This window comes from Melozone crissalis, unplaced genomic scaffold, assembly GCF_028551555.1.
Source record: "Melozone crissalis strain CALT ecotype California unplaced genomic scaffold, PUWL_Pcris_2 ptg000041l_1, whole genome shotgun sequence".
Classification (NCBI taxonomy): Eukaryota; Metazoa; Chordata; class Aves; order Passeriformes; family Passerellidae; genus Melozone; species Melozone crissalis.
This window is the reverse complement of record NW_026535819.1, coordinates 3668370-3696019: the sequence shown is the minus strand read 5'-3', so window position 1 is coordinate 3696019 and position 27650 is coordinate 3668370. Positions and strand designations below refer to the sequence as shown.

At 52.3% G+C, this 27650-nt stretch overlaps 1 protein-coding gene across 1 annotated transcript; it reads right to left on the bottom strand.

Annotated features, from left to right (window-relative positions):
• Positions 1 to 470: 470 nt before the first annotated feature.
• Positions 471 to 24700, bottom strand: SARDH (sarcosine dehydrogenase). Its single transcript, XM_054284272.1, has 20 exons — positions 24406 to 24700; positions 23202 to 23380; positions 22406 to 22585; positions 21361 to 21484; positions 21097 to 21197; positions 19920 to 20024; positions 19398 to 19527; positions 17031 to 17117; positions 16843 to 16933; positions 14989 to 15130; positions 13430 to 13513; positions 12509 to 12622; positions 11856 to 11994; positions 11019 to 11132; positions 9474 to 9621; positions 8742 to 8835; positions 3531 to 3693; positions 2578 to 2746; positions 1962 to 2097; positions 471 to 1038 (listed from the first exon to the last, which is right to left on the bottom strand). Exons 1-20 carry the CDS (start codon positions 24698 to 24700, stop codon positions 913 to 915), a joined length of 2721 nt encoding a protein of 906 aa, XP_054140247.1. The 3' UTR covers positions 471 to 912.
• Positions 24701 to 27650: the final 2950 nt, after the last annotated feature.

Sequence of the window (27650 nt, the reverse complement as noted above, 5' to 3'; positions counted from 1 at the left end):
GTGTGAGGGCAAACCCTCCCTGCTGCCCTCCCTGCTGCCCCCAGGGCTGGCTCTGAGCTGCCAGAGGGGTTTGAGCTCATGGTTCAGCCTCTGCCAGCATCCCCCTCTTTACTGGGAGCGAAAAGGAGCCACCTCCAAGGTGACCTTTGGGAAGAAGCCACAAGGGAACAGGGGATGGGGCCAAGGGCAGCTGTGGGGCCAGTGCCCCCCTGGCCACCTTACACCACAGCCTGTGCCAGGAGCAACACAGAAAAATCATCCTGGAAGTGTCCAAGGCCAGACTGGATGGGATTGGAGCAGCTGGGCCAGTGGAAGGTGTCCCTGCCCATGGAACCCATGGCATGAGACGGGCTTTGAGGTCCTCCATGGTTCCATGATTATGACACACAAACACAAACAGCACTGCAGAGAGGGACCCGTAGTGTGAGCCTGGGCAATGTCCCTGCACTCTGCCCCTTCCCTCCACATCCCCACTCCAGCAGAGCCCCCAGGATGAGGTGACACCCATGGGAGTGGGGACAGACACAGCAAAGGACCCGTTTAGAGGCTCCAGCTGTATCAACAACTGAGCTAGTTTAAAAAAAATTCATTTCCAGGCTACATTTGGGGGGAAAGAGTTTTCAGCACAGTCAAAAATTGACACCACTTCACACACAGTGAGACCAAACACTGTTTGCAGGCCAATTAACCCATGGAAAAGAATAATTGCTGCAGTGTCCCCGCTTCACTGGGCAAACAGAGCAGCAGAGTCTTTGCACTTTTTGGAATCTCTTCCTTCTCTCCCCTTGATTTGACCCACAGTGACTCGGGGTGTTCCAGGAGGTTTCCCGGCTCTTGCAGCTGACCCTGGAGCCGGCAGGGGCCAAGAGTTCAGCCCGCAGCTCCTCTGCCCTTTGGGCAGCCCAGCAGCCCTCAGTAAAAGCCCTTCACACGTTTGTTGTCGGGGTCGAACGGGGATTTGGTGTGAGCTCGGGCCGGGAAGGTCACTCCCATCCGCTCCAGCTCGTAGCTGCCACTCTTCACAAAATCCAGGGAAACCTGCGAGGCAGAGCCATGGAAAAAACCTTATAGGGTGGCAGCATCCCAGCCCCACCCCTGGGCAAGCTCCCACCCGCCCCACACATCTGATCTCTGCAGAAAACCCGGCTCTGCCGTCCCGAGAGGATGTGTGGAAAGGGGGATGAGAACTGTTAAAAGCACCCTGTTTAAAAAAAAAAATAAAAATCAGGGTTTGAAAATTTTAGGTTTCTTTTTTTTCCCTTGTGGAGGTATATGATGGAAATAAAAAAGGGGAAAGGAAAGGGGAAAAGAGAGGAGAGGTGAAAGGGAAAAAGGGAGAAGAGAGTGGGAAAAGGAGAGGGAAAAGGAGATGGAGAGGGAGAGGGAGAAAGAAAAGGAAAATGGAGGGGAGAAGGAGAAGGAGAAGGAAAAAGGAAAAAGGAAAAAGGAAAAAGGAGGAACATTCAACACTGGGAGAAAAGGGGGTTCCCAGGGGCAACTGGCCCACAAAGCCACTTGCCTTGGACTCTTGCAGGGATGAAAAGCCAAGGCAAGCAAGAGCAGGAATCACAGCCCACACACAGCTCTTGGTTGGCAGAGAAAAGGTCCCTGGAGATGTCACCCAACCTCTGTCCCCAAAGCATGCTGCTAAATGAGGGCACTGACTGATTACCCAGGAGCCTCCCAGGGTTAATTAAAACCTTGCTCTGCTCCCATTGGCCATTGCTCCCTACAACATAAGTGAATTTGCTACTGCAATTAAATATTTGGTTGCAATTAACCGCTGAGGCAGCACTTGAGCCGTGCATGGACCTCAGACGGTGACAGTGACACCAACTTTGGCACCAAACCCTCACCCCCAGCCTGCCCAGGGAACACGAGGGAGCTGCTGTGCCATGTCCCAGCCCAGGTGACAGCAGTGGGTGTGTGGAGGCACAGCCAGCCCCGGGCTCTGCACTCACCGGGCCCCCTGCAGGATCTCGGATGTAGCCGTAGGCGATGGTTTTGTCGATGGCAAACCCAAAATCTGCCCGGCGGATGTGGCCGACCACCTGCCCGTCCCTCCAGACCGCCTCCAGGCCGAACATGGGCACCTTCCTGCGAGGCAAAGGGCAGAGCTGCCACAGCACAGCCCCTCCATGGGGCACAGGGCTCTGGCTCTGCCCCAGGGCAGCCCATGTGCCAGGGCTCCCACTGCCCACGGGCTCAGTCACCTCTCTGTGCTGAACCCAGAGTGCCACCAGCCAAATCTGCAAAACCTCCAGGTGGAACAAGACCAACCCTCACACCTCCCACTGAACATCCAACAAGGAATTTGCTCATTCACCTCTCCGTGCTGAACCCAGAGTGCCACCAGCCCAACCTGCAAACCTCTGGGTGAAACAAGACCAACCCTCACACCTCCTGCAGCAAAACCTCTGCCGAATCTGCAAAACCTCCAGGTGGAACAAGATCAACCCTTTCACACCTCCTGCAGCTCCCACTGAACATCCAACAGGGAATTTGCTCATTCACCTCTCCCTGCTGAACCCAGAGTGCCTCCAGCCCCATCTGCAATACCTCCAGGTGTGTACTCACTGCTCGGTGGTGAAGCACACGAGGCGGCGGAAGATGCCCTTGGCTTTCTGTGCCTCCACAGCCTCCCGGCCCAGGAAGGGGATGCTGGACTTGAGCTTGCAGGTGAAGGCCAGCCCTGCTTCCAGCGGGGTGTCATCGGGGCGCAGGTCTGCGTGCCAGTGCCTGTACCCTGCAGGAGCCAGCACGGGTCACCCACTGACCTGGCACAGCACTCCTGTGTTGCTATGATACTTTCTGAAAAATCCCTTTGCTAGGAATTTTCTTTTGAGAAGCTGAGAAGCTTCAGAAGAAAAGAAAAACAATAATTATCTGCTGCTGTGAAATGCAACAGGCCCATCTTTGATTGGTCCATGTTGGTTGTTTCTAATTAATGGCCAATCACAGTCAGCTGGCTCGGACTCTCTGAGAGTCATGAGCTTTTGTTATCATTCTGTTCTTTTCTTTGCCAGCTTTCTGATGAAATCTTTCTTCTATTCTTTTAATATAGTATTAATATAATATAATATAATATAATATAATATAATATAATACCCCTGTTTAAAAAATTAAAATCAGGGATTGAAAATTATATCATAATATATATAATAATATATATATAATATAATATATTATTCATATTATATTGTATTGTATTATATGATATTGTATTGTATTGTATTATATTATATTAACCATAAAATAATACATCAGCCTTCTGAAACATGGAGTCAAGATTCTCATCTCTTCCCTCATCCTGCGAACACCACCACAGCCCTGCCCCTTGGACACCCACTGCCCTTTGTTAACCTGGATAAAACACCCTGGAGAAGAGCCCACAGGGGAATTCTTAGCGTTCTGAGATCCTGCCCCACCTCCAGTCCCACTAACCCACCCCAAAGCTGAGGAAAAGCTCCCTGCCCTGCTCCCCCCTCTGCAAGAGAAGCAGAGATTTCTGCTGGGAGGAGAACAAGGACCTTTCTCGATGCTGAGGCTGTCGATGGCTCTGTAGCCGGCGTTGGCGAGGCCGTGCCGCGCTCCTGCCTGCATCACTGCCCGATAAACCTTCACACAGTCAGCCCTGGGCACGTGCAGCTCCCAGCCCATCTCGCCCACGAACGACAGCCTCATGGCACGGACCTGCAAAGGCAAGAGGGGAACATCCCCAGGCTGCAGCTGGGCTGGGCAGCCTGGCAGAGGCTCCCGTGTCAGGGGAAAGCCAGCTTGGCCTGGGTGCTGGAGAAGATGGAACAGGAAAGCCTTATAAATATGATTGCCTGGCAAAAGATTTGGAGAATATGGAAACTATAAGGGAGATTGAAATGAAAGCTAGCTTTGAGATACCTCAGTTACTGAACAACTGGAAAACAATGGTGTGGCCAGCTGAAGGTGATCCCCTTTTGATGGAACAACATCCTCTGCCTGCAGACAGGCCCAAGGGTCACAGCAGACCCTACAGCTTGGCAGAAGGGGCCCAAAGAGGAGTTTTTAGGTTTTAAAATGTAACACAGTATGGTAATGTAATGATTCTTATAGGCTGTATGTAAATGCTATAGGATTTGCATCTTGTACTAGATTGGTTAGTGAGAATCACAACATTCAACACAGAAGAAGGTTTATTGTATTGTAACGGGAACCTCGCTCTCTTACCCTCTTAGTCTCTCATCCTCTCTACCCCTCTCTTCTCTCAGGCCTGCTCCAGCTGTGCCTGGCAACTCCCAGCAGGGCCCTGGACCCAGGCCCTTTGCAATAAAACCCCAAGTTCCACGACCTGGCTGCAGAGATCTCTCGTCTCTGTCCATCCTGACCGTCCTACCCCAGGGAACTGTGGTGGAAGGCACTTCTGGGCTCTCCTCTCTTGCACAAAGACAGGCTCATGTAGCCCCACATTTCTCTTCACAGAGAAAAGCAAGGCACAATTCTTCCCAAGAATATTTCTGGGATTCACATTCTCTGAACCTCAGAGAAAGAAAACACAATTCTTATCTCATTTGCTGTGCCTGTGTTTGTGCCAAAGTAGAATGAACATGGAGATTGTTTGCCCACAGTGATGGTGTTTTGTTTTCTTGGCCTGTCAGGGCCAAGAGTGTGTGTTGGGACTGTTGGGTGACAGTCATGAGATTCTGTGCAGTTGTGTGCAGGGTTGAGTGCTTGGCAGATCCAGTTTTAGATGTACAGATTGATATAGTATAATAAAGTAATTAATGAGCCTTCTGATATCAATGCAGTCCTCCTCATCATTCCTCCTTCGTCAGGGCCCTCTCACCATTGCTGTAGGCTGAGAGTGAATTCCTCAGCTCTGGACATCCTAAGCCTGGTACCTCAAACCAGCTACCATCAGTGCCAGTGGGCAGAGGTGGCTGCTGCAGCATCCTCTGCCTGCAGACTCCAGGGCCGGGGTGAGATGTGATGCTCCAGCTCCAGCCAAGCTTTTGTCTCCCTCTGCTGATCCTCTGAGACAGGGAAGCTGTCCCCAGCAGGACTGTCCTGCTTTTGGGGCACTGCATCACTGCTGTCCCTGCCACAGGCATGTTCCTGGACAGTGCTGCCACAGCAGAGGCACTCAAGGCTCCTGGGCGTTCCCAGTCCCACCAGGGAATGCTCAGGGTTGTGTCCCAAAGCTGAGCTGTCACACGAGCTCCACACCAAACGCCAGAAGCCCCAGGGAGGGATGAGCAGATCAGCACAGGGGACTCGGTGCTTCTCCAGAGAAGCCTCATTCCCAGGGATGGGGCCTGGCTGCAGTCCCAGGGAACAGCCTGGCCTGCCTGTGTTCCACCAGCCTCTCACCCAGGCACCCTCCTGCTGTCCCTCTGGAACATTCTCCATTCCCAAAGCCTTCCAGGCCAGCTGGGACCGGCCCAGCTCAGGCACCTTCCCTGCAGACAGCCCTGGAGCCTGAGCTGCCTCTCCCTCTGATTCATCCCATTGTGTTCCTCCACTTCCTCCCCCATAAAACCCCTCTGGTTCATCCCTCTGGGTACATCCACTGCAGACACAGAGCTGCCTTTGGGAGAGATATTAACTCCAGAGTTCCTCTCTGGACTGTGATCTGTGCTGGTAACAAAGCTGTCCCCAGCTCAGGACACATTCCAGGCTGGCCCTGGTGGCCTTGGGCTGGCCTGGCCATGGCTGGGGCAGGGGCAGAAGCTGCATTTTGCCATTTGCTGAGCTCTTGCCCCAAGCAGAGCTGCTGCTCTCTAATCCCAAATGCAAACAGACACCAGCAGCTGCTGCCCAAAGCAGGCAGAGGTGCCCAAGGTTTGCCTGGGCTCTGTGCTGCCAGCATGGCACGGCTGGGAGCCCAAATCCACTCCTGCTTCCCCTAGCACCAAAATCACATCCTCAAGCTGAATTTACAATTTTTAAATGGTGAGAAACCTTAACCTCTGCAATAGGAGTGGGGAGGAGGAAGGAACACAGGATGGGGAATTTATTTTGAGCCCTGCCCTTGTCCCTGGCACAGCCCTGCAGCCAGGCACAAAGGCTGGCACTGCCTCCCCCAGGAGCACGGGCACAAGGGGCTCAGACAAGCTTTTTCCTCTTCTCAAAGGTGTCATCTAATTAGGGAACAGCCTGAGAAGAGGCTGCCGCAAGCCAGCTCCCATCTTCACTGCGGCAGGAGATGCTCCGGGGATTGACAGGCAACTTCCCGGCTCGTTAACCCCGAATGGGACTGCAGCTAAAGCGCTCTCTACAATCAGGAGCAACTTACTCCTGGGAGAAACTTCCTCTCAAAGCACCAGTGCTCCAGGGGAATCAGCATCCCAGCAAAGTGCCCACAGAAAACGCGAAACCCTGGAAAATTGGGGTGATCAGGCAGTGGTCAGCTGAGCACAGGGAGGGACTGGGATGTGTGTGAGCCCCTCACATCCCACCATGGAGGGTGGGAATGCTAAGGGCTGCACTCAGCAGCTCTGCTGGATTCCCATAGGAACAGGCCTTCCAGCTGGAGCTGTGGAATTGAATCCATCCCTGGGCTTTTGTGCAGCGATTCAAAAGCATTCTAGGTACCATGGAAAATGAAAACCTGAATTTTTCCCTGTCTCCAGCAATGAGATTCAAAGGGAGACCTTTCTCTGCTGTTCCATACAATGAGAGACTCTATATATAAACTCACAAACCAATCCATAATTTCCAGAGTCATTAACTCTGCTGGAACTCTCCTTTGACTCCAGCTGATTTTGTTCAACTACTGAGTTAATGCAGGAAAATCTCGGTGATAACTTTTTTAAGATGCTGGGTTCAGTTTAATCCCCCTGGAAGGTGATAATATCAGCAAAGGCTTCAGCCTGCTGCCCTGAGAAATCCTCCCACTCCAATTCCAGCGTGGGATGGAGTCCCTGGTGTTCATTGTCCAGTGGGACAAAGGAAACCTCCTGAAGGGTGGTCCAGTCCCCTCCCAGCTCACACCCCTGAGACAGGAGAGCTTTTCTCTCTGTCCATCAGGGAATTCACACTCCAAAGAATCCACAAAACTTCTGCCAGCTCAATCTTCCTTGAAGGACTGGATTATTTATAACAAACTTGAAGTGAAATGCAAATAAACTCATCACACTCCTGGAGACAGGAACATTTCCACACCTTTCTTAGGGCAAAAGCAGATTATTACAAGATGATATCAGCCTGCTACAGGCTGACAGGGGAGGGTGTGGGGAGGATTAATGAGGACTAAAATCCAGAATTTTGGACAACCTGCACCAGTGGATTGGCTCTGAATTCCCCAGGCCTTCCAAGGGACACTGAACTCGCTGTGGGTTGAGTTGCTGGGCACCCAGGGTGCATTGATGGCAATGGTTGGGAGATCCATCTCACTTGGGCAAGATCTGTGCCTTACTTAAACCACCTTAAGGCCTGGCCAGGCTGCTGCTCACAAATCAAGAGGCTCTAATTTGATTTAGCAGCAATCTCTTCAGCAGGCAGCTGCAGGAGAATTAAAGCCATTTTAATTCTGAATGAAAAGTGGCCACACGTGGCTTAACCCAATTTCCTTAACATCCAGCCTGCTGCAGCTCCTGGCTCTCCTGCTGCCTTTTATGAGATTTACTGCTTCACCTTCACCTCCTTCATGCCCCACCAGGCTCCAGGCTGAGAGCAGAGAGAGTTCTGGGCATGGTCCCTGCTCCCATCCAGCTCATCCAGCAGGAGAGGGATGCTCTGGGACCATGGCCTGCCCAGGCTTCCATGGAAAGGAGCACGTACAAATCCCACCCTCTCTTCAAAATGTTTTTGCAACCATAGGAATATTCCACATGGGATAAACATCACTGAGAACTCAGAGTTTCTCCATGAAACCTTGCTCAAGCTTCTCCCTGATACCCAAAGTTTCCAGCAGCAGGTTTTCCTAGGACATTTCTCCTTTGAGAAAAATGACACTTCATGGTCACCAGCTCTTCTATTTGGGGTGTTCAAGCTCAATCAACAGCTCCAGGGCATGTGTGAGGCCTGAAGGCTGGGCAGAAGCAGGATGATGTGTGCTGTACTGGAAGCTTAGGGCTGTCAGGCTTCTCCTGTGATCAAACAGCAGCTCCCAGGCTGCCCAGTCCCTGCTGCCAGTACCTGACAGGCTTTGCATTAAATTGTCCCTGCTTTTTATGAGGAGGGGGAAATGGAAAGTGTCTGGAGTGTCAGGTAGATCTCATCACCAGGGCTAGCCCTAATCCATGGAGGCATCTCTCATTCCTGTGGCATCGCTGCAAAGCCATGAGTCACCCTGTCCCTTCCCCAGGCTCAGTGCTGTGCCACCCCTGGCAGAGCAGGATGGCACCTGCCAGGCAGTCAGGCAGGGAAACACCCTTTTCTCACTCTGGGGTTTGGCCTTTTCCTACAAAAAACACAACAAAACCTCTCAGACACATTCCCAACAGAGGGAGATGGAACAGCTTGCCCAGAGCAGCTGTGGCTGCCCCTGGATCCCTGGAAGTGTCCCAGGCCAGACTGGATGGGACTTGGAGCACCCTGGGACAGTGGAAGGTGTCCCTGCCATGGCAGGGAGTGGAAAAAGATGATCTTTTGTATACTATTCCAAAATACAAAACCCAGTGCGAAACACTAAAGAAACCACTTAGTGCAATCCAACAATCTTTCAGGTCCCTTCCCAGCCAGACCAGTCTGGGATTCTGTGCTTGGCTGGTGGGTGCACAGAGCCCAGAGCTCCCCGGGCAGCTCAAGGAGGGGCCCCTTCCCACCTGGCATCCTGCAGCTGTGGTGATTTTGTGCGTGGAGAAGGGGAAGGCCTCGTTGCTGAGGTCGGTGTCGAGCACTTCCTGCAGGACAGCACGGCTGTGGGGAGACAGCAAAGGGGAGCAGGGAGGGTTATCCCCAAATCCTGCTCCTCATCTTGCTGGCAAGACAGACTTGAGCTGAGGTGGCTGATGTGCAGTGCTGTGGGAGCCTCAAAAGAAATTTCAGTTCCATGGGAAGCGGGGTGACACCCCAGCCACATCAGCATCAGTGTCATGGGGCTCACACCTACCCCTGCCCAACACGGGGACCTGCACCTGAGGCAAACCTCCCTTCATCCCGGCATCCCTCCATCCTTCCCTCCACCCTTGCATCCCTCCTTCTACCCCTGCATCCCTCCATCCATCCCTGCATCCTTCGTTCCATCCCTGCATCCCTCCTTCCATCCCTGCATCCTTCCCTCCATCCCTCCATCCCTGCATCCCTCCCTCCACCCCTGTATCCTTCTTTCCATCTCTGCATCCTTCCTTCCATCCCTCCATCCCTCCCTCTGCCCCTCCATCCCTCCCTTCATCCCTCCTTCCACCCCTCCTTCCATCCCTCCATCCCTCCCTCCATCCTTGCATCCTTCTCTCCACCCCTCCATCCCTCCCCTCCATCTCTCCACCCCTCTATCCCTCCTTCTATCCCTCCCTCCCCGGTCAGGTTGCAGGGAAGGAGGAGCCCACACCTCTCACCTCAGCGGGCCCTGGATGCTCATCATGCCCAGCTCCTCGGAGCAGTCGAGGAGTTTGCACTGGAATTTCATGTCCTGCAGCACGGTGGTGATGTGGGACCAGTTGTGCTGAGCCACAGCCCCGCCGATGGCCAGGTAATATCCATCCCCTGGAACACAGCCCCGGGCAGTCTGTCAGGGCTGGTTCTGCTCTGCACAGCCTCAAGTGCAGCCCTGAGCATCTCCAGCTTGCACAGCCCTGGCTGGGGCTGCCAATAAAAGGGTTAAAGAGCTGGGGGATTAGGGAAAGCTTTGGGGCTCTGCTTTTTGTGGGGCTCAGCACAGTGAAAATGGCCATTAGCAGTGAAAGTGTGTGTGAGCATCACAGGAAAAAACTCCTTGAGAACAACAGCAAAAACATCTGCACTTTTATTCCAGCACAGAACAGACCCTCAAGGGTGGAGGGAGCTGTGGGTACAGGTGAGAGCATGGAATGCCACAGTGACCAGCCCATAACCACTACAGTACAGTTCCCACTGTATGCAAGGAGGAATTTCATCTCCTCAGTAATCCTGGGTGGAAAAATCCCCAGGGATGGTGTTTGAGAGCTGATTAATATGTAATCAATCTTCCCTCTGTCTTTCCTGCCACTACGAAATTGCTCTCCGGTATTCTGTCATAATGATAATGAGTGCAGCCACCTACTGTAATTGGGAAAATAGACTTTGCTGTGATTAAACACCTCCAGTGCCCGCCAAAGCTGCGGCTCTGCCAGCCACTTCCCACCCTGCTTCCCCTGCCAGTGTCCCAGACAGGAGGGAGGGAGGATCCTCCCACAAGGGAGGGAAAAATCACAGGCACCCCACACTGCTGGGACAAACACAGTGACATTGCCATGGCACACCTGAAGGTGACACAGCATGGTGACAGTTCCCCATGGCACACCTGAAAGTGACACGGGGGGGGGACATTGCCCCATGGCACACCTGAAGGTGACACAGCATGGTGACATTGCCCCATAGCACACCTGAAGGTGGTGAGATTGCCATGGCACATCTGAAGGTGACACAGCATGGTGACATTGCCCCATGGCACACCTGAAGGTGACACAGCATGGTGACAGGGCTCTGTGGCCACCCTGTGCCTGGCCAGACGGAGCTCAGCATCCTCCTCCTCCGCAGCTGCCTAATGCCATTCCTGCCCCCAGGGCTGCTCTGCTGCCTTCCAGTCCCCCTTAATTGCAGCTGATAAGGGCTGGGACAGAGGTCAGAGCTGCCAGGCAGGGCTGGACAAACCCAATAACAGCGATGAGCAGTGCAGGGCCCTGGGGACAGGGGCCATAATCGGGTTACAGGCACCGGGGGATGGAGGTGGAAAAAGCCAGGTGGCTGCCATTAGGAAAATGCAATCAGCCCTGTGCCTGCAGCCCCTCCAGCGTGACAGGGAGTGCTGGGACAAACCTGCCCAGGACTGGAAAATTCACTGTGTGCATTGAAAAGGCAGCAAGAAAACCTGGGAATTCAGGGAGGGTGACAGAGCTGCTCCATGCATCTGGTCAGGGTTTTACCTTCAAAGGCAGGGGCCAGGGGGGAGCCCGGGGTCCCGGGGCTGATCCTGCTCACGGTCAGGTCGCTCTCCACGCCGCCCTGGCTGTTCAGCATGCAGGTGTACACAGTGGAGCCTGCAGGACACAGGAGCACCATCATCATCAGCCCAGCAGCCAGCCTGGTACAGGCCGCTGGGCAGCAGGAAAAGGTGTCACTGGCATTAAATCACCCATCCTGGCTGTGCCCTGACCGACCATGGGTGTCCCAGCACCGGCACAGGGAAAGGAATGATGGTTTTTATCCTGTAATGTGTGAGGAGATGAAGTTGCACCCTTGGAAATGCCCAAAGTTGCTTCCCAGCCTCAGAAAAGGGGACAACAAACCACAGCTGGCTTGTTTGAGGGTTGTGCTTCATTTACTCCAGTACCCATCGCACTTCCAGATGTGAGCCACAGCTGGAGCCAGAGGAAACCTCCCTCCTTCATCCCTGAGCTCAGAGCACTGAGCTGCTGCAGCATCCAGCCAGCCAAAGGTGTCTCTCAGGTGAAACCACCCCAGCTGCCGCCTTTGGTCAAGCAGCAAGGGCCAGACGAGCCCAGGCACATCCCACCTGGCTATATTGGTATTTAATTCCAATATATTGGCGCCCAACTTAGGGCACGAAGCCGCGACCCTGAGATTAAAAGTCTCAAGCCCCTGTGTGAACAAGGCAGAATTCAGGCTGTGGTGAGGACAGGAGGAGCAGCCTCATCCCAAACCCTCTGCAAAGGCAGCACTGAGAGGAAAAGCCAGTCTGGGTTTTTCTGGGTTGTTTTGGGGTGAGATCTCCCCAGCAAAAGGAGGAGCTGAGGCTGTACCTGGGGCTTTGCTCACATCAGCACTGAACAGCCAGTCTGCTGCTTTCGTAGCTTCAGGTCCAACCAGGTAGAATTTCCCAAAATAAGACATGTCAAAGAGAGCCAGGGCATTCCTGCACGTTAAACATTCCTTCTTGATCTGCAATTAAAGCAAAAACAGCAGCGCTGAGGCTGAGCCATGCTCTCAGCTCACAAAGGGAAACACAAATTAAACCATTTACGTAACGGGAAACGATACCAGGAGACTCTCCTGGTGCCTTTAAAGGCTTCAAAATGCTCCTGAAAGAATCAGGAATTTGCTGGAGCCAGCCTGACAGGCCATCCCGAGTGCCTGATCCCATTCCTCACCTCGCTACCTCAGTGACAGTTATCAACAATAACACCCACATTTTATCAAATTGGACTTTTTCTCCCAAAATGCTCTCAACACTTCAGGAAAGCAGCAGCATAATTCCCATGGCCTCTCCCCTGAGATTTCTGAGCCTGGGCTACACATTTCTCTTCATATTTTTGGGACATTTTTTTCTGTTTTGGAGCTTCCCCTCCCTCCGAGCATCCCCCAGAGCAGCGATGGGGCACAAATTCTGCTGCCTCCAGGTCCCCCAGCTGGCTGGGGGTTTGGCAGGGCAGGAGGGGCTGTCAGCCCCACTCACAATATCATGGTGAGGAGGGAAGTCAAAGGTGTACTCGTCCCCCAGCAGGCGGTTGTAGGTGTAGTCCCTGTGGCGCTCATGGCCGTAGGCCCCGTAGTAATCATAGTCCAGGACCTGGGGGACAGGTGGAGGAGGAGGTGAGGCTGAAGCCAAAAGACTCCTTTGAATATTCACCCCCCTCCTGGAAGATGGCTGTGGTGGTGGGTGCCCACACTGGCATCCCTGATCACCACGGGGATGGATCTCCATCCCAATACCCCTGTCCATGGGGTTGGGTCCTCACCCCAACATCCCTGCCCATGGGGATGAGTCCTACCAGAGCATCTCTGCCAATGGGGATGGGTCCACGGCATCTCTGCCCTCAGTGATGGATCTCCATCCCAACATCTCTGTCCTCAGTGATAGATCCCCACCCCAACATCCCTCTCCTCAGTGATGGATCCCATCTCAAAATCACAGCCCACGTTGATGGATCCCCATCCCAACATCCCTCTCCTCAGTGATGGATCTCCATCCCAACATCCCTCTCCTCAGTGATGGATCTCCATCCCAACATCCCTGCTTTTATTGATGGATCCTATCCCAACATTTCAGCCCTCAGTGATGGGTCCCCCCCTCAGAATCCCTGCCCTCAGTGATGGATCCCCATCCCAACATCCCTGCCCTCAGTGATGGATCCCATCTCAAAATCCCAGCCCAGGTTGATGGATCCCCATCCCAACATCCCTCTCCTCAGTGATGGATCCCCATCCCAACATCCCTGCCCACAGTGATGGATCCCCCCACAGCATCCATGTCCTGATGAGGGGTCCCCACCCCAAAATCCCTGCCCTCAGGGATGGATCCCCACCCATGGTGCTGGGTCCTACCCCAGCTGGTCTCTCCAGGCTGAGGACCCCCCAAAACCCCAGCTGTTCTTACCGGGGCTGCTCCCCCAGGGTTGAACCAGCCAGGTCTCTCCCAGCCGTGCCTCTCCTGGAAAACACAGCCCTGCTGCAGCAGCTCCTGCACAGGAGAAATGGGAACAATCAGCTTTTTATTAAAAATTCCTCTCCCAGCTTTTTGAGCAGCACTCAGGCTGCCCTCCTCGGGTGCAGATGTGGGCTCAACACCAGACTTGTGACCCCTTGGTTTGGCTATCAACAGCCAAAATCCGCCAAAATGTCATTTAAAACAGTGTCAAAACTAAAAATTGCCTGATTTTTGTCCCACTCTGGCAGGATATTTTCCTCAAGAGGCAGAGAAAGCCACAGGCAGCTGTGCACCCCACCAAAACCTGCCCTGGAGTACCCAAATTGCTGACCAAGAGTTGCTACATGCAGAGAGCAAGATTCCCCACCATGTTTACAGAGTAATTATATAATAACATTTAATATTTATACAGCAACCTTCTCAACCCTCCTCTGAGCTCTCAGGAAAGCCTCTCTGCACGCAATTAATTAGGGATCCATTAAGACATTCTTGTTTGGAGCCTCAGTTCGGAAAAGAATAGATTTTGTTGAACATCTCAGAAATCATTCAGTGCCTATTTATAAAACACAGCACATGTTCTGGAGCTGCACAGATAAATAGCAGCCTGTCAGTCAAGTGGGCATCACTTATTAGACGTGCTATTAAAAAATAAATTGCATCCTCAGTGACAGAAAACAACTGAGCTGTCAAGCAAACACCGGGGGCTGGCGGGCAGGGGTGTCTGTATTACTGCTCCAGCCTCTGCCCTCCAGTTGGAAGAGGAATGGTGTGATGTCAATCAGAGGGAAGCAGGAACAGGCTTGGGAAATGTGGCTTTGCCAGGGCTGGGGCTGGGGCTGGCAGTGGATGAGGCTCTGGTGCTGAGCCAAGCTGAGTTTCTCGAGGGATCTGGGGGGTTCTGAGCTGCTGGTGCAGCAAAATGCTGGGAATTGGGGTTTTGTCTCAAGTGCTGCATCTTGAGAGTGCTCACCTGTGGGTATTTGTGTGAGGTAGGGGCTGGAGCAGGAGGGAGCCTGGCTGGTGGCTCCAGGGAGCAAAACCACTTAGGGGGTGCTGGCAAAAAGACCTCCACAGAGGCACATCCCTCCTCCCTTGTGCCCCAGCCTCACTCCACAATGACAGACATTGTTCTGGGGAGAAAGTGCTGCTAAATTGTTAGCAGGACACAGTGAGCAAGGGCAGGAGGTTCCTGTGAGCACCCTCAGCCCTCTCAGCTGCCCTGGGATGGACTCAGCCTCAGAGCTCTCCTCTCCCCTTTTCCCTTGCTCAGTGATCATCACCAGGTTCTTAACCCACATCTGCTGAGCTAAATATGGGAATTCTCAGGCTCTCTGAGCATTAAACCACCCATGGCCCCATAACCCTCACAGTGAACTTTGGGGTCTGGCAAGGATCTCCCCAGAACAGACGGATGGCATCACAGAAACTTTGGGGAACTACCCAGCTGCAGCCACTCCTTGTGAGCTCCTTTTTGCAGCTGTGAGGGCCAGCCCAGGCCCTGTCCTCACCTCGTGCAGGGGGTCCTTCCTCATGTTGCGTCCTGCCAGGGGCTCGTCGTGGGGGAACACCACGGAATAGTTCTTGGCATAGGACTCGTGGCTGCGCTCGCGCATCCAGCGGTTGTTGTCGGTCAGGGAGTGGTGGAACCTCCTGCAAGGCGAGGACATGGAAACATCTGGATGAGCCCACCAGCTCACGGCCTTCTGGACCAGACACAGGTGCGGATGAAGCTGCTGGTGTAAAGTTGTTGTTCCTGCTCCAGTGTTGTGGGTAGGAGCAGAGAAGCAAAACAGGGCTTGGTGTTGGCCAAGCTACGGTGCTGACCAGAGGAGCTGCCCCACCCCAGAGCAACTGGGAGCAGAAAACAGCCTTGTTGAGGAAAGAAAATAGGAAAAAAAAAATGAAATTTGAGGTTAATTCTGCCCCACTTCAACATGGGACCAGCCTCAGGGTTTAAACCCAGCCCTGATGAGGGAATGAGCCCTGGACATTCCTTATATTTTTCACACAAATCTCTCCACACTGAAATAAAAATAAAATCCAAAATATCCTCAATTCATTTGAAGTATTTCCATCTTTCAAACAGCAAATCTCCTTGAAGGAGTGTGCCAGCTCAGCCCACAGTCAGGTTGTTAATCCCAGAGATCTGTAACTCTGGGAAACAGCCTTGGGCACAAGTGGCACCTTTCCCAGGGCTGCAGAGAGGGAGCCAGGCAGGGCATGAAGGACAAAATTCCATTTTAAAGGACTTTTAAAATGATACTTTCAGCTTCCCTCCTTGCTGACTGGGGGCAGAGGAGGGGCAGGGCATGGGGCTGAGCCCTGCAAGGAATACAAGTGATGCTCCCCAAGAGCTGTGAGAGCAGCTGCTGGCAGAAGGTGACACTTGGAATGTCACCAGCACCCCTGGTTGCCCCATCAGCCTCAGCCCCTTCACCAACGAGCTGAATTTTTGACAGCAGCAAGCAGGCAACAGCTGCCAGATGAAATATTTACAAGCAAATGTTCTGAGAGGATAAATATTGAAATGTGTGGAAAAGGGAGTTATTTAAAGAGGACCTTGGTAATTGTCACCAAAAAGAAGGAATGGGACTGACAGCTTGATGACAGGGCACATGGGACATGGGAGATGGTTGGGTGTAAAGCCCCTGGCTGCTCTGAGCAGGGCTGGGGTCCCTTGGGGTCAGGGGGGCTGTGCTGGTGCCAACCCAGCACCCAGCCTGGGATTTCTCTGTCTCTCCATCCCCATCCCTGGTGGAAGGGGGCAGCTGGAGGCATCTCCCCCATCTCTGCAGGCCACTCACTCCCTGCCCAAGCCAACATTTACCAGCTTGGCCACTAAAGCAAGGTGAGATTTTCAAAGCTTTGTCCCTCACAAGGTGGTTGCTGTCACTACAGGCTGTAAGAAAGCCCAAACCCAATCAAGGACAATCAAGCAAGTCAAAAGCAATTACTGAGCCAACATCTGCACGGTCACATCTCCCAGCCCTGGTGGTGCTGCAGAGGGGGGCTGAGCTAATCTTTGTGCTGTTGAAATCATCCCCCTGATTATTAACTTAGAGGATTAGGCACGGCTCTAATTGAACAACAAAACCCAAACATAATTACCCTGTCCTTCCCCACCACCACCACCACCATCTCCCTGTGCCTGATGGAAGCTGTTTGTGTGGGAGTGCAATGAGGCAAACGAGATCAACCCCACGCGTGCATTCATTAAAGCCACTGCCTGTAATTGATTCCAGCTCCTTGGAGGGACACGCACATTGCCTGGACAGCCATTCCTGATGCCAGCCCTGCCTTGGGAGCACCCCCAAGGGGCAGCAGGGGTGAGGGGTGCCCGTGGAGGCAGCAGGGTCACTTGCCTGATGTCGTAGCCGTACATGTCCTTCTCCGGCCGGCCGTGGATGATCCAGTGAGCCAATTCCCTGCCGCAGCCACCTCCCAGCATCATCCCTGGGGAACAGGGCAGGGTGCAGACAGGGCCAGCAGGCCAAGCAGGGCTGGGGAATGCCAGGATCCCCCAGGGATGACCCCTCAAGGTCTCTCTTACCGGCGCTGTTGAAGCCGCAGCCGAGGAAGAACCCTCGGACCTCAGGAGCTTCTCCCATGAGGGGTTTGTGGTCAGCTGTGAATGACTCTGGAAAGCAGAGAGGGGACGTGCCAGCGAGGCCAGGACAGGGGGATCACACTCTCTGGGGACACTCACACGCTTTACAGACAGCTTTCCTCCTGTGCTGAGCTCGTCCTGCTCCCAGAGAGATCAGTGGGGCCAGAGTTGCACCAACACCCAGCACTGCCCAGCACAGGGGTTTGGAGTTGGACTGAGAATTTGGGAAGCAAAATGAATTCCCCAAGAGAAGGTGAACAAGGCACTGTGAGGGCTCTTTTTTCCTTCCCAATCCACCAGACAAGGGTGTCGCTATAGGACACGAGAAAACCCAAGCGCACACCGCTGTTCTCAAAGTGAAAGAAAAGGGAAGTTTATTTTCTAACTGTAACATTTATAGTTTTCCAAGAGTGGCAGTGGATGGGAGGGTGACAGTGACACCTATCCGGTGACACTGGTCAAACTAACAGTCTATCAACTTTCTTCTTCTATAAAGGAATGCAAAACAATGAGTTATTTACAGAAAGCGCGTGAGAAAGTTCACTACAAAAATGTCAACATCAGAAAGCTTGGAAAATCTTAAAAAAACAGGGTGACACAAGGGGGCTGCACTGATCTGTTTGTTGCCATTTTAAATCTGGGCCCTGTTTCCTTATGGTGTATTCCACCTTTGTCAATTCCTGCTGGGAGATTCCATAATTTTGAGCCACTTGGTTCAGCTGAGGGAGGGCTGGGGTTGTCTCTCTTGCTCCAGTGCTGCCAGTGCTATTCCACTGAGCCATCAGCCATGGAAATCCTTCTATAAATCCTCACCAGGCAGGACAGCAAGCCCCTGACAGAGGTCTGCAATCCTCCTCTCTGTTTGATGGTGCTCCATCCATCCATCCATGTAAAATGAGATAGGGAAAACTGAGTTGTGTGGTCTTTCTCCACTTAGCAATGCCCAGTTCATGTCCCCTGATCCCTCTGCTCCAGAGAAGGCAGGAACAGAGCCAGAATATTTCCACTGTCACCAGAGCAGCTCCTCACGTGCCACTATCCCTGTGCAAATATTCCAGGCCACAAACTCAGGGAGTTAATGGAGCCAAAGCACCTGCCCTGCCAGCACAGCTGACTTTGCCCTGGGATGGGTGGCGAGGGCTGCAGGGACCTTGGCACAGTGACCACAGCAGAGGGGACAAAGCCTTTGCCATCTGATCAGCCCAGCATGACTCAGCCACCACAGGCTGCTGGCTTCAATCAAGAGGGAGAAAAGCAGGAGAGCTGAGCCTTGGAAAATGACATTATTGTACGACTAAGAGGAGACATTCATCTACCAGCAGCCAGTTCTGCTCTGCTCAAAGTGCAATCAAACCACTGGACCCAGGGCCAAGGTCTCCACCTTGTACAAGTCATGTTTGATCTGCTGCAGGGCACAAGATGCGCCCTACTTTCCCCTCATGCAACCCAAAGAGTTTCCCTTTAAGTGCCTCAGCAAAAAGGGCTTTCATTATAATTCACTTCTTAGTATATAGTGGATTTTGAGGCCAAACCAAGTGTGCAAGGCTCGGGCTCAATACCTGCCACCACCTCCAGCTGCCACTGCAGGGATGGCTTTAACTTCACACCAGGGATGTAAATCTGGGTAAATCTAACCTCACTAGACCAGGAGCAAGTAATAAAAATAATTACAGGAGATAACACTTGGTAAAATAACAGCCACTGCTTAAAAACATCTGCCTCTTAATTTTCCAGTCCAGCAGCCACAACATCAGCTGGAGATCCATTTAATACCAGACTAAATGAAGGTAGGCAGCTCCCCAAGGAAATGGCTTTAAACTCAAAGAGGTACAACTGAGATGATAAGAAATCATTAAGATGATAAGAAATTATAAGATAGAAGTTATTTACAGCAAGGTGGGGGAGGCCCTGGCACAGGGTGCCCAGAGAAGCTGTGGCTGCCCCATCTCTGGAGGTGTTCAAGGCAAGGCTGGATGGGGCTTGGAACACCCTGGAACAGTCGAAGTTGTCCCTACAATGGACAGTGGAGCTGGAATTAGATAATCTTTGAAGATCCCTTCCAAGCCAAACCATTCACTGTGTCTCTGAATGTGTGATTCTATTTCTCCACCCACGCTAGGCCTGGAAAGCCACCCCTTGGGAAGATGCCACCACTGCAGCCAGACCAGCAGCACTTTCTCTGCATTCAGGGAGTTTTCCTTCTCCCCAGGTTATAAAGTTTCCCTTTACCATTAGCAAGATCTTCAGAAAAACCCAGCCACCACAGTGCCACCATAGTGGCCACCACAGTGGTCACCACAGCCACATTACCTGGCCCACAGACAGTGGATTTAATTCCTGTTTTCTCCAGAACTGGCACCCTGTTGACAGCACCTTCAATGTGTTGCATGAAAACATCCCAGTCCAGGTCAAAGAGGCCAAAAGCAAATTTTTCAGATACCTAAAGAGGAGGAACAAGAATCAGGGCACAGAACAGAGGACGGCTGACTGTTTGAGACCACCTCATCTCTGACAGCCTCAGAGAAGATAAATTGAGGCTGCATTGAATCTCTGGGATTTTGGGATTTTCTTGAGCAACCCAGACAAATCTGAAGTGTGAATTAAGGATAGAGGGATGAACACCATCAAACAGGGAGGAGGATTGCACACTTCTGTCTCTCCTGTTGTCTCTGCACTGCATATCTGTGCCACAGACAGCCCCAAAGGGGAGATGCTCTCCCCACCAGAGGTTGGTGCCTGCAGAATTTGGGGGCTGTGTCTGCGCCCACTCCCCTGAGGTGGCTTCCCTGGAAACTGCCTGGTTCCCCCAGCAAACCCCCAGGCTGCACTCACCTCCTCCCAGAAGATGGGGTTTGACTCATATCCACCCACGGAGAGGGCATCGCCTTGGAGACGCAGATAGACCGAGGCGTCGTGATCACGAACGTTTGGCATGTTCTGAAACATGGGCAGGGCGAGTGCAGGGGTCAGAGGAGGCCAAGAGCCATGGGGACACCCCTGTGGCACCCAGCAAGGTCCACAAGGTGGGCACCTGCAGCAGTGACCTGTCAGGGATGGGACATGATGGCACCATGGGTGCTCCCTCAGCACTGAAATCTGGGCACCCCAAGAGGAAAGCACCCAGCTAGCATGGGAGAGCAGCTCACACAGAGACCTGAGCAGCACCCAGGGGTGCCCTGGGGACGGGGAGCAGCCCCTGGGGTTGATCCTAGCTCAGCAATCATCACTCCTCTGCCACCCGCCCCTGCAGGAGGATGCAGCAGCTCGAGGCGCAGGCAGCGGTGCACGAAGAATGAGGGATTTGTTCTTGTGAATAATGGATGGGAAAACATTTAGATAACACTGAGGAATCGGTGTAGGGCCTACTGCAAGCAGTGTTGACAAGTGGAATTAAGTGGATTGAGCAGGAGGCAGCGAGGTCTGTGAGCTGCAGCCTCTCCTCTGGAGCCTTTCTTGCTGCTTAGGGCACGGTGGAGTCTCTGGGACTGAAATGTAATCATGGTCCACAGCACTTTTCACAACCAGGCCCCTCGTGCTGAAAGGGCAGGCACAGACCGTGTCAGCAGGATGGAAACTAATTAATGTGTCACCCTCAGTGCACTGGGGCCTCGGAGGATGAAGGCTCCTTCAACTCCCAAGCAATTCTCTGCAGCCAGATGGCAGGAACAGATTTATAGGGGCAGTCTAGAAATGCTTGGAGAGCTACACCTCTGCCTGCCAGGGCTGAGATCTTTATGAATGCTGCTATCAGACACCAAACACAGAGATCTTGAGGGGAAAAAAACCATCCTGCCAGTTGTAACCTCGTTAAATGTTAAATCTGACTCCGTTCAAGGTGATCTGACAGCCCTGCTGAGGGTGTGCACTCCCCTGAGAGCAGAGCCTGACCTGGCAGCAATCAGGAGCTCCCACAGGTCTGGGGGGATCCCTGGAAGGGGCAGGGGTGTTTCTGCCTCTCCAGCCCTGTTCCCCAGAGCAGAGGAGCTGAGCTGAAGTGGGCAGCACTGACCTGGATGCCCTCGATGCGCTCGGTCACCACGTAGGCGTGGTGCATGGCCACCAGCGGCACGTGCACGCCCGCCAGCCGGCCCAGGGCCCGTGCCCACACTCCTGCAGAGACAACAAGCCCATGCTGAGCTCCTCTGCATCCCCAGACAGCTGCAGGGCACAGCCACAGGCTGGTGCAGACTTTCCTGCACACGGGAGCAAAGCCACCGCTGAGCTGTGGCCGCTGCCCCTGTCCCACCCCTGCCCTGTGCCCCGTCCCCTGTACCTGCACAGTTCACCACGCAGGGAGTCTGGATGGTGCCGTGGGCTGTTTCCACTGCATGCACCCTCTTCACCCCAAAATCGTCAGTCCTCACCTGGATGCCCGTGACCGGGCAGTTCTCGATGATCTGGTGGCACAGGAAGGGGGGCAGAGTCACAGCAGGGTCACAGGGCAGGGGGACAGCCCAACTCACCTGACATGCAGCCCCCAAAGCTGGGAGAAAGGAACCTGAGCAGCATCCTGAGCACCTTGTCCTGCTCCTAAAGGCCTTTTTTCCACCCTCTATTTTCCCTGGATCTTGTGGTTCCTGCCAGTTTTGTCATTGTCACCCAAACAAGAGGACAACACCCCCCCTGAGAAAGCCCCAAATCTGCAGGGGCAGCTCTGCCCCAGTGGGAAAGGAGAAGGTGAGGAAGGCACCTTAGTATAAATTACTAAGTAATTTTTTACTATACTAAGGTTTTACTTCACTAAAGTATATATATTTACTTTACTAAAGTTATAATTAGTATAAATTACTAATTCTACTAATTAGTAATAATTTGGGAAAGCCCCAAATCTGCAGGAGCAGCTTTGCCTAGGTGGGAAAGGAGAAGGTGAGGAAGGCACCCCACCTTCTGCTTAGTATAAATTACTAAGTCATTTTTTACTATACTTAAATTTAACTGTACTAAAATTAGTATAAATTACTAATTCTACTAATTAGTAATAATTTGGGAAAGCCCCAAATCTGCAGGAGCAGCTTTGCCTTAGTGGGAAAGTAGAAGGTGAGGAAGGCACCTTAGTATAAATTACTAAGTATTTTTTTACTATACTAAAGTTCTACTTTACTAAAGTATGTATATTTACTCTACTAAAGTTATAATTAGCATCAATTACTAATTCTACTAATTAGTAATAATTTGGGAAAGCCCCAAATCTGCAGGAGCAGCTCTGCCCTATTGGGAAAGGAGAGAGTAAGGAAGGCACCTCACCTTCTGCTTAGTATAAATTACTAAGCAATTTTTTACTATACTAAAATTACTATAAATTACTAATAAGGAACTACCGTAGCGCCCCTGGCAGTCGCTGCCCTGGCCAGGGTGGAGCAGGTGCCAGCAGGGTCCATGGTGCCATCCTTGGGGACATACAGGGTGCCATAGAGGTCGTCAACGTTCATCAGGGGGTACAGGTCCTTGGTCTGAGCTGGGGTCAGCACGTGGGACTCCACTCCATACACCTTCCCCAGCTGCCAGGGGACAGGAAAACCAGGAGATCAGGCAAGGAACAAAAGATTTGGTCACCTCTTGCTGCTGAAGGAGTGACAAACTGATTATTGTTATTCTGCTTAAACTGATTATTGTTATTCTGCTTATGCTTTCGTGGCTTGCAGATCTTCATCTAAGGTTGGGAATTTGCTTCATGGGTCATAATCAAAACCACAGGTGTCTTGGGCTCTGTGCCAGGGTATCTGAGGCCCCTGGCAGGGGTTTGGGCAATCCAGAACAGGCAGAGGAATGTCCTGAATTCCGACATTGGAGGAGAATCCCAGGACAAGTTTATCTCCCAAACCCTAAATCCAGCAAGGAGTGATGCTCAGACTTCAGGGAATATAACCCTGTTTTTGAATTCAAGCTGCCTGTGCAGCTGGAAAAATGGGGGAAACTATGCTACCACTATTTAAACAACCAAAAATCCGAGGCTGGATTTAATTTTGCCAACTTTGGAGGAGTTTGACAGATTTTGGCTGCCTTACACAAGTCAGGAGCCTGCTCTGGAAGGGACCTGCTGTCCAGGTGGGAAGGATGGGACATTCAGGGACCACAAAAACCCCTCCCCTCCTGCACGCCGCGGCTCCTCCCTACCGACATGAGCCTCTTGTACTCATCCAGGCGCTGCTTGTTGGAGGCGATGAAGAGCCCCCCGTTCTGCACCCAGCCCGTGTGCAGCCCGGTCTCGGCCGGCAGGTCCCGGCTGACCACGTCCCTGGTGTGTGCCAGCAGCTCCACCTCCACATCGCTGGGGCGCAGCTGCCACAGGAGCCCTGCGAGCGGGGGACACGGGGTGACACAGGGATCTGTCACCTCCCCGTCACACGGAGAGGGATGCAGGGATGGGGGATCCCCGTGTGTCCTGTGCCACCCTGCGGGGCTCGTGCTCCATCTCGTGGATTTGTGGGAATGGTACAAACCATCTGTTTCTGTTCTCTTTGGGTGTTCAACGAATGGGAGAAAGGGGGTATGGAGTGGATGGGCCACAGAAGTGTGGAAAAAAATTTTTAAAAAGCTTATATAGCTCCCTGCCATAGAAAAGTGGCTTTAAAAAGGGGGTGAAAACAGTGGAAATAAAGTATTTCCTTTTTCTGCAACCACATAAATCTTGGGGACGAAAAAGGAAATTTTAAAAAATTAATATAATATAATATAATATAATATAATATAATATAATACTATATTATATTATATTATATTATATTATATTATATTATATTAATATTTTACATTTTGGTATTATTATATTCTATATATTATACTACTATATTAATATTATATATTATTATTCTATATTATAATATTATTATATTAGTTACAATTTACATTTATATTATATTTCTATTAATATACATATACTAGATATTTAAAATATTATATATTTACATATATTTTATGTATGTATTTATAAATGTATATTTGTATGTATGTATATATATGTATATATATGTATATATGTATATATGTATATAAATAAAATATAAATATATTTTATGTATATTTACAACATTTATATATATTTATATTTTTATTATTAAAAATATATAACATATAATATATATATAATATTTTTAATATAAATAATATATATTATTTATGTATATAAAAATATATATTTTTATATAAATATATATAATTTATATATCTGTTTATATTTATATTTATTCTAGATTTAAAAATATTATGGCAGAAGGAAAACCAGAAATCCTCAGCATTTACAGCCCAAACTCAGCCGACAAACCCACAAACAGAGCCCATCCCAAACCCTGAGCATCCCCGGGCAGTGCCCGCCACTCACCCGCGGTGTGCCAGGTGGTGCCCGAGGTCAGGCGGTCCCTCTCGAGCAGCAGCACCCCGCGCATCCCCATCTTGGCCAGGTGATATGCGGTCTGGCAGCCCAGGCTGCCGCCTCCCACCACCACCACCTGCGCCGAGGCCGGCGGGGCCCGGCTGGGCTGCCCGCTGCCCGGGACCTGCTCCTGCAGCGTCTGCTGGTACGGGACGCTCTTCTTGGCCGTGGGGCCCGGGCCGCTGCTGAAGGGCCGGGGGCTTCTCCAGCGCGGGACGCGCCAGGCTCGGCTCAGCGAGGACATCGCCACCTGCACATCCCAAAAGCGCCTCGCTGCATCCCTGGCTGCGCCCCTGCTGCACCCTCTGCCCGTGTCTGGGCGCTGGGCAGGGGCTCAGCGAGCCCTGGGCACATCCTGGGGTCCCTTTCCAGCAGGGGAATCCCAGTTGTACCTGTGTGCAGCTCCCAAACACCCTCCCTTAAAAGGGGCTTGGGAATTCCCAGTGCACAGCACCCTGTGCTTGCTCATGCCTCAAAAACCACTATTTTTCCCCTCCACAGGATTTCAGGAGCTGTTTGGGCACACAGAAGGTGCCAGGCTTGCCCTGGATCAGAGGGTGGGGCAGTGGCTGCAGGGGGACACACAGGGACAGGTCCGGCCTGTCCAGCAACCCCTGTTTGGGTCCTGGCTGAGCACTCGGCTCAGGATTTGCTCCTGAACAAAGATTTAGGGTGCAGTGGGGCCAACACAGACCCCCCTACACAAACCACAGCCATGAGCAGGGGATCAGGGATCAGTGTGACCCCTCTGACACCCCTTGTTGCTGCCACGTGGCCACCAGAGCCCCCAATGTCCCCCCAGTGTCCCCCCAAGCTTCGGGTGACAGCCCACGGCACATTCCCACCAGGCACCACTCACCAGCAAGGCTCTTTCCGGGCTGCCTTTCCCTCCTAGGATATGGTGGGGCCCCTGCCTTCCTCTGATGCTCTCCTCCTCCTCCTCCTCCTCTTCCGTCCCCTTGGCCCCTGCTGCAAAAAATATTAACCAGCACTTGGAGGCGAGCAGAGCCAGCCCAAGGCAACAGAAAAGAGAGACTCACCTCCTTGTCCCCCTCTTTTTCCCCCTCCTTGTCCCCTTCCTCGTGGCTCTGCTGCTTCCCAGGCAAGACAAAAAGCGTGGCAGAGCAGAGAAATTCAAAGCAGGGAGGAAAATTCTGCTTTTCTTCCCCGGCTGGGTGCCCAGCAGAGAACAAACAGCCCAGCTGGGGCCAGAGGGACTCGCAGGCTGCCGGGCTGGCTGGAGCTGTCAGCTGGATGCCAGAGAGCAAACACGGCCAGGAGAGCACCATCTGACCCCCCTGCTGCAGTTCCCAGTGGCTCCAGTCAAAGAACAGAGATAAAATTCATTTACACCCCAAGAGCTCAAAGTGAAGGTGGCAACACCAAAAAAAAAATTTTAATTGGAGTTGAGTAAAAAATAAGGGTTTGATTTTGATCTGTAAAGCTGAAGTTTGTTGTTCCTTCAGCTCAGGGCTGAATTAGGGCCTGTTTGGGCAGGACACACAAGTTCTGCTGGAGGGCTCATGCTGGTATCTCAGAGAAGCAGAAGCCGGGGTGGAGTCAGGGTTTGGCTGCTGGTTGGGAGGGATTGGGGTCTCAGCAGCATCACGGGCCGCCAGGCAGCATCTCCCACCCCTGCAGAGCTCAGAGCAGCCATGGGATGGTTTTTGGGGGGTTTTAAGCATCCAGCTCAAGTGGAAGTGCCCCATTCTGCTCCTCAGTGCCCAATCCCTCTGCTCTTGCCTGCTGGACACCCTGTGGTGCCCAAACAGCCCCAGTTTGGGAAGGGTTTGAGCAGCAGCCAAGGGGTTCCCTTATCCCAGCTTTATCCCCTGTTTCCAGCAGCATTTCCCCTCCTTTTCCCAGAGACAAAACCAAATTTTGTCTCAGTTTCTCAGTTTTACAGAGAGTTCCAGTCCCTGCAGGCTTCTCCACGGACTAAATTGCTCAGAACAACCACAGAGCTGCAAACAAGTCTAAACTCCTGTTTGCAGTTTCTGTTTGGCAGGCCAGAACCATTTCATCAGCCTGTCCAAATTATCAATATGACCTTTGGGTTGGAGCTGACCTAGAACAATACAAGCCCAAGCATGAGCCCTTCACCACGCTCAGGATGGGCAGTGGGGACAGTGGCAGCTCCCACAGCCCCTCTGAGCCCTGATGTGGCTCCAGAGCAAGAATGAGGGGGTTAATTTTTGGGGTGATCAGTGCAGTGCAGAGGGAGCCCACACAGTTCAACCTCCCCCTGTAATTTTTAGGTTAATTCTAAAATACAGCTCAGGCGCCAGCTGGAGTTTTCTAGGTCACAGCAAACGTGGTTAAAGCAGGGCTGAGCCAGCCAGGCGTGCTGCAGGCTGTCAGCATTGCCTCTTCCACCACATCCTCACTTCCATCCTCATCCTCATCCGAGCTGTGGGCTCAGCTGTGCCCCACAGCCCCAATTTGGGCTTGGGAAGCACCACCAGCACCTGCCCCTGAGCCAAAAGCACCCCAAATCCCCAAAGCACCCCAATCCCACAGAGCTGTGCTGAGTTTCCCCTGCCTCAGTTTCCCCACGCTGGTGGCACAGCAGTTTGGCCCCTGGTTTTGGGATGTCCTGGGGTGGGTTGGGTGAGCTCACCCCAGAGGGGCAGAGGGAGGTGGCCACGCTCTGGCTGGTGGCCAGGGGGCTCGAGGGGCAGTGCCAGGGCCAGAGCAGGTGGTTGTCACACTGTGACAGGGACAGCCAGAAAACACAGCCACCCCCACGCTGTGTTTGCTCATTGGGAGGGGGGATTTCATCAGCAGCTGCTCTTGCTGGGGGAAAAAAATCAGAATAATAAATAAAACCCCATGCCTGTGTGTCCCCCCGAATCCTGGGACAGGCCAGGGGCTATGCAGGAAAAAAAATCAGGATAATAAATAAAGCCCCCATGTCTGTGTGTCCCCCCGAATCCTGGGACAGGGCAGAGGCTGTGCAGGAAAAAAAAAATCAGGATAATAAATAAAACCCCATGCCTGGTGTGTCCCTCCCATCCTGGGACAGGGCAGGGGCTGTGCAGGAAAAAAAATCAGGATAATAAATAAAACCCTGTGCCTGGTGTGTTCCCCATCCTCCTGGGACAGGCCAGGGGCTGTGCAGGATGGAACCAGCTGGGCTGGCTGGAGTTTATCCTGCTGTTAATGGCCCTGGAACGCTGCTCCTGCTCTGGTTA

Bases quoted from the DNA above. Each gene is read 5' to 3' on its own strand.
- SARDH (XM_054284272.1), bottom strand. From the start codon at position 24,700: ATGTCCTCGCTGAGCCGAGCCTGGCGCGTCCCGCGCTGGAGAAGCCCC. The intron at 15,131-16,842 runs GCAAGTGACCCT...CTCGCCTTGCAG, and splicing joins ATGTACGGCTACGACATCAG to GAGGTTCCACCACTCCCTGA. The intron at 11,995-12,508 runs GTGAGTGGGGCT...CTTTAATTGCAG, and splicing joins TCCCTCCTCACCATGATATT to ATCAAGAAGGAATGTTTAAC.